The sequence below is a fragment of the Alnus glutinosa genome, chromosome 13 (assembly GCF_958979055.1).
Source record: "Alnus glutinosa chromosome 13, dhAlnGlut1.1, whole genome shotgun sequence".
Classification (NCBI taxonomy): Eukaryota; Viridiplantae; Streptophyta; class Magnoliopsida; order Fagales; family Betulaceae; genus Alnus; species Alnus glutinosa.
Window position 1 is genome coordinate 5863337 of NC_084898.1, and position 5881 is coordinate 5869217.

Genomic DNA, 5881 nt, shown 5'->3' on the forward strand with positions numbered 1-5881 from the left:
TATTGTGAAAAATCAATATTTTAAGTCTAAATTAATTGGTTGTTGAACAATTAATTTTAAACGATAATTTGTTATACAATCAAAGAGTTTTGTCATGGAATTTTTATTATTATTATTATTATCATTGTACATTAGAACTGTCAATCATAATACAAACATCCGATCAATTATTTTGCATTAGGCTGATCGATTGCGATAGGATATTAGGATCAATCGAACACCCGATCAATCCTAGTGCATTAGTTCGATCTAACTTGACTCTATGGATTTTGCATTAGTATGATGAGTCACGTTAAAAACATCTGATCGATCATTTTGTAGCTATTTCAATCGATTATGACTATGGATTTTTTTTTATTATTCTTGTACATTAGAACTATCAATCCTAATACAAACATCCGATCGGTTGTGATAAGACCATCCGAACTATCTTTGTGCATGAGACCGATCCTTGTGCATTAATCCGATCGATTGTGATAAAATTGTTGGATCGAACATTAAATTGATCTAATGTACGATTGTGATATACTTTAGCCCATAAACATGACCACATTTTCATTTACACATTCAAACTTTAAAAATTGACACCGGTGCCCCCTTAACTACCACTGCGTGTCAAATTAGACACTTTGTCATTTTTTTGCCCAAAATGCCTTTGTGGTTATTAAAAAATTACCATTTGAAAAAAAATGAAAATTATTAAAAAAAATAAACAAAAGGGGGAAAAACTAAAAATACCAAAAAGGGGTGGCCTTTTTCATATTAGCTCCCTTAATTTTTATTTTTTTTTTCTTTCAAATGACTTTTTTTTTTTCATTTTTTTTAATAACTCTAATGGTATTATGGGTAGACAACCGCAAACGTGTCTCTCTCTCTCTCTCTATATATATAAAAGATTATAGAATTTATATATGTATAACATATATATTTTTAAATAGTTATTAAGAAATTTATAACATTAGTTTTTTTTTTTTCTAACAAATTAAAAAAAAAAAAAATTCGGTCAAATTATTAATATACCCAATGCTTCACGCGGGAAATGAAGGCGCTAAGGTGAAAAAAAAGAAAAGGCGCTAAAGTGAAAGAACTTTCGTCATTTTGAGCTTATCTTTTGTAATAACAATTAAAAAAACTCCTCTCTCGATCTCCTACACATTTCACTCTAATAAAATATATCAAACAGCTTTCTCTCTCTAATCCAAGGCTTCCAAGCAGTGCAGGTTGACATCGCCGCCCACCTCGCCGTCGCCGCCCAGTCTAAATCCGCCGGCCACCTCCACGCCGTTCTCACCAGCCCAGGTTTGGTTCTCTCTCTTTGCAATTTCCATCTATGGCAGAGCACCAACAATGATTATGTGTTGCAAATTTGGGGATTTCTTGTATCCATTTGAAGATTGGGTTAGATTCTCTGTAAATTGTGGAAACTTGGATTAGAACCTTACAATTATTTCAAAATACTCATTAAAAACATAAATCCCAAGAATTAGATACCAGAAGAACCTATGGAGAATAGGGTTTCCTTGTTGATGGACTTGGTGCTAGCAAGGTCTCTGTAAGAAGATTATTAATATACCAGCCCACCTGCTAAAGGAAATATTCAAAACCCTGGTTAAACTCTGCTAGTACTGTTATTTGTTAGGGAAGAAATTAAAAGAAGACGTCGACATTAATTAGTTTTATCTACTTTATTGTCGTCTATTATGTAATTATGAAGATGCATGCGTGGAGAAGATCGATGAAGCTGCAATCCAACTGTGGGGATAAGTGGGGAAAAAAGCCAAGGCTAGTGTTAAGGTTATCGATCTATTATTCAATTATGACTGCGAGTAGGGAAAAGCTTTTAGTTTCTGCCTTCAATCTGGTGATTATAGTATTTTTCTTTTTTAGAGTGGTTGGAAGAGATCACAAAGTGATCAGTGCAATGGTGATCGAAGATATGATATAGGGATGGAAGTGGTAAGGTTAGTAGCTAGGCATGTGAGGCTGCTGGCTGCATGCGTCGATGTGGGCTCACTTGCCCCTATTGCTTTGCTACCAACCAATATCACGACGTTGCTTGTAGTACTATGAAGTTATCAATTCGATTTGTTGAGGGTAGGGGCCATAAAATACTTGGTGCTCTTTAAAGAAGAGCATTAAATCTAAAACTATTGGTAAATAAGTTCACCAATGAGTTCTTATTAACCAAACAGAGCAGAGGATGACGGAGAACAACTATTGGTCCTTTTCATCCTCTGTTCTCCCCTGTTTTATAGTGTGTGAACAGAGGATGGTTTAAGGGAATTATACTTACTTTTTTTTTAAAAAGCAATAAGAAAGAGACGTGGCTTGTTATGGACAATTGCACATTTGTCTTTATGCTATTGGTAAACACCTAACCCACTTTGAGCAGTCAAATGAAGGTTTGGTGACAACTCCTGGAGAATTAATTCTCCACTACTCTTCTTCTTCACGTGTACTTATTGGTTGTTAATATGAGTGACCAATTAACAAATCATAGCCCACCGTCTACTTTTTTTTTTTTTTTTTTTTTTTTTTTTTTTTTTTATGGTTGCATTAATCCTGAAGCTACCTTGAATATTAGTTTTGGTTAAAAGAAACTTTAAAAATATCATCTTTATTGAAAATGATAAGAATTCATTTTACTTTTAATATATATATATATATATTAAAAGTAAAATGAATTCTTATCATTTTCAATAAAGATGATATTTTTAAAGTTTCTTTTAACCAAAACACCTAACCCACTTTGAGCAGTCAAATGAAGGTTTGGTGACAACTCCTGGAGAATTAATTCTCCACTACTCTTCTTCTTCACGTGTACTTATTGGTTGTTAATATGAGTGACCAATTAACAAATCATAGCCCACCGTCTACTTTTTCTTTTTTTTCTTTTTTTTTTTTATGGTTGCATTAATCCTGAAGCTACCTTGAATATTATTGGTTAAAAGAAACTTTAAAAATATCATCTTTATTGAAAATGATAAGAATTCATTTTACTTTTAATATATATATATATATATATATATAATGTCATAAAATATAAATTATACGTAAAAATGCACGATCTATATGATCATTGCCATACCTAGCTGTTGTTCCTGACATGACTCTTCATCTTTAGCTACCTGCTCCAAGGAGTCAGTGGTGAGGTACACCAGGAACGTGAATGTGTTGGGGGTAATGCCATTATTGTAGAAGCAAATAACGAAGACTCAAATTTGTTATGTAGAGATGACGTGGAACCTATCCCAATAGCTGTTGACGAAGTATATGTGCAACTTGATGAAAACATGTTCATTGACGATAACTTGTATAATGAGGAACATGATACAAACTCCGATGAAGAAGAAGAGTTGTCTAGTAATGAAAACACAGACTCTGAACACGAAGAGGAGTTTTCGAGCGACACTGATACAAACTCTGATGATGATATGTGTTGAATATATTTCATTTTGGTGTAAGTATTTACTGTATGAACATATTGTTTGATGTTTCATAATGTATAGTTAATTAAATTATTTGAATGAACATGTTTCATAATGACTAAGTATGATGTAATATTGTTATATGTCTAATGCGTTTCTTTGGCATGTTATTACCCTAATAGAAATGGTGGCACGAAAAAGGAGAGCAAGGGGAGGCCCAGGCCAGGGCTGGGGCCAAGCTCATGTTAATCATCATGGCTCACAATCTCCCATTGAGGAAAGTTAAGATATGGGTACAGACTCACCAATGACTAATGCAGTGCATTCAGCGGCTCAGTCAAGTTCACAGGGATCTATCCCAACTGCATCATGTAAGTGCACATATGTTATTTGTGTAGTCGTCTTTCGATTTTTAAAAGGATTTTTTTTTCTTTCTTTTTTTGTTATAGACTACGTACATACTACTTTACTAGATATAATTGACTATGTTTCCATGTTTTGCCTAACAGGGAGCACATTAATTGGACGGAAAAAAAGGGGTAGGAATAAGTGCATAGAGTTTATGGAATTGTGTAAAAGTGGTCCCATTCATCTAGAAATCAAGGATGGGACTCAGGTAGCTGTAGGCAAGCGTGGTGGGCAATTTACGAGGATGGTGAGCAAAATTGTTCGCGACCATTGCGAGCTACATCATGCTTCTTGGTGCAAGGTCCCACCTGAACAAAAGGCAATGTTAAGAAACCGTCTTACGGTATGTCTCTCATTGTTTGAGATAACGTTATTTAATACAAATTATGTGATAAAGTTTTGACTGTTATTTTCTTTATTACTATGTTAGTCTTATGTCACCCTGAACATGAATCGTGTGGAGGAGATCTTGACACTTAATGGAGCACTTCGGCGTAGCTATACAAGACTTCGCAACAAACTTTACAACAAACACTATAAACCATTTCTCAAAGATGATGAAGAGGAGGGCAATGAGGAGGGCAATGAGCAAGGTAATGAGCAAGGTGATGATGAGGGTAAAGCTAAGGCAAGGGCCACTGTCCCTGAAGGTATTGCGGTCAACGCATGGCTTATGATATGCGACTCATTTGATGAGAAATTATTGAAGGTAAATCTTATTAATCTAAATTTACAATGTTGTTATAGATATGCTTGGAATACAACTCTTTAATTTAACGAATACTGTTTTTTTGGACAACATTCGACAGGTTAAGTCTAGACGGAATAAGAAGAATAGACGTGGATTGTTAACAAATCACACGGCTGGCTCCAAACCATTCATAAGTCATCACAATGAAGAAGTAAGAATTTTAAAATATTATATTATTATAAGAACGTTGTTGGAAGTATACGTTTATTATATGTGTATTATTTGCAGACAAAGAAAACTGGAGTCGAGCCCCGTTGGGTAGAGTTTTTTAAGAAGACTCACACAAAGAAAAGTGGTTCTTTTGTGAACCCATATTGTGAGACTTTATACGTAAGTAAATGGAACGTTTATTTGATAATCATGATTTCTTATAATGTATTTATAAAATTAGCTTACTTGCATGAACTTCTTAACTAAAGTTTATACTGATTATGCAGAATCAAATGAAGGATTTAACAGCTGAAGAAGGCATTGACAATACAGAGGAAGCTTCCATAATGACACAAGTACTAGGGGGCCCCCGATCTGGCCATGTTAAAGGCATGGGGTATGGTGTCATACCTACCCCATCCTCATCTCGGTTGCGTAATGTGATCCATGTGGACAACCATGAAGAGTGTAACCAAAAAATGGAGGCGATGCAGGAGAAGATAGATATGCTAATGGCAATTGTGATGTTAGATTATATTTACAATATAATTTATTTTTACATTTATTCACTAATTGCTATAATGGACATGATTATGATATGAAATTCTCTTCTTCCTAGGCCTGGACGAAGCGTGGAAGATGATTCAAGCTAGGGCAACCTCTCTTAACATAGATCAACTGAAGGTGTTTATTGGATTGATGGTGATAGTGGGCTTTTGCATGGTCGCCTAACTATGTTAAAATATGAGCTGTTGCAATGGGAAATATTGGGAATGAGACACTTGAGTTTGTGATAAAAAAAAAAAACAAAACTCATTAACACCTTTTGTAGTAGTTTGTTTTTTGTTTGTCTTTTTGTATGTCTTTCCCCCTACTATTAAGCTCATGTAGTTGTAAATTTTTTGTATTTTATTTAATTACGAAGCTTCTTATATCTGTTAGCCTCTAGTGTTCTATTTAGTTTTGAATCTTCGCTTCCCTCTCTTCTCACATATATATTATATAGTATAACAGTTTATGAAGCAAGGGCGGTATTTATGCGTGCACATGGATTGTCTAGTGTGATTGGTTTTATGGCTAAGGTATGTTGACAATTCAAAGCATTAAGAACCAGGTCAGATTACAAAGGTTTTGCTGTAGGTGT

The 5881-nt window shown here is 34.4% G+C and overlaps 1 protein-coding gene and 1 long non-coding RNA gene across 3 annotated transcripts; one reads left to right on the plus strand and one right to left on the minus strand.

Moving 5' to 3' along the window:
• Positions 1-1074: 1074 nt before the first annotated feature.
• Positions 1075-2181, minus strand: LOC133854643 (uncharacterized). Its single transcript, XR_009896827.1, has 2 exons — positions 1492-2181; positions 1075-1408 (listed from the first exon to the last, which is right to left on the minus strand). It is a non-coding gene; the product is annotated as an uncharacterized LOC133854643 (long non-coding RNA).
• LOC133854642 (uncharacterized) lies at positions 1100-5671 on the plus strand. Of its 2 annotated transcripts, XM_062290886.1 has the most exons (9): positions 1100-1299; positions 3125-3460; positions 3611-3799; positions 3938-4179; positions 4267-4545; positions 4646-4738; positions 4816-4917; positions 5025-5263; positions 5357-5671. In XM_062290886.1, the coding sequence occupies exons 3-9, from the start codon at positions 3718-3720 to the stop codon at positions 5388-5390; spliced, it is 1071 nt and encodes a 356-aa protein (XP_062146870.1). In that variant the 5' UTR covers positions 1100-1299; positions 3125-3460; positions 3611-3717; the 3' UTR covers positions 5391-5671. The 2 variants fall into 2 exon arrangements, with proteins under 2 accessions (XP_062146870.1, XP_062146871.1); XM_062290887.1 differs by lacking the exon at positions 3125-3460.
• Positions 5672-5881: the final 210 nt, after the last annotated feature.

Excerpts from the sequence above, each read along its gene's own strand:
- LOC133854642 (XM_062290886.1), top strand. The coding sequence starts at position 3,718 with ATGGGTACAGACTCACCAATGACTAATGCAGTGCATTCAGCGGCTCAG. Across the intron at positions 4,546-4,645 it reads TTGATGAGAAATTATTGAAG|GTTAAGTCTAGACGGAATAA; the intron begins GTAAATCTTATT and ends AACATTCGACAG. Across the intron at positions 4,918-5,024 it reads CATATTGTGAGACTTTATAC|AATCAAATGAAGGATTTAAC; the intron begins GTAAGTAAATGG and ends CTGATTATGCAG.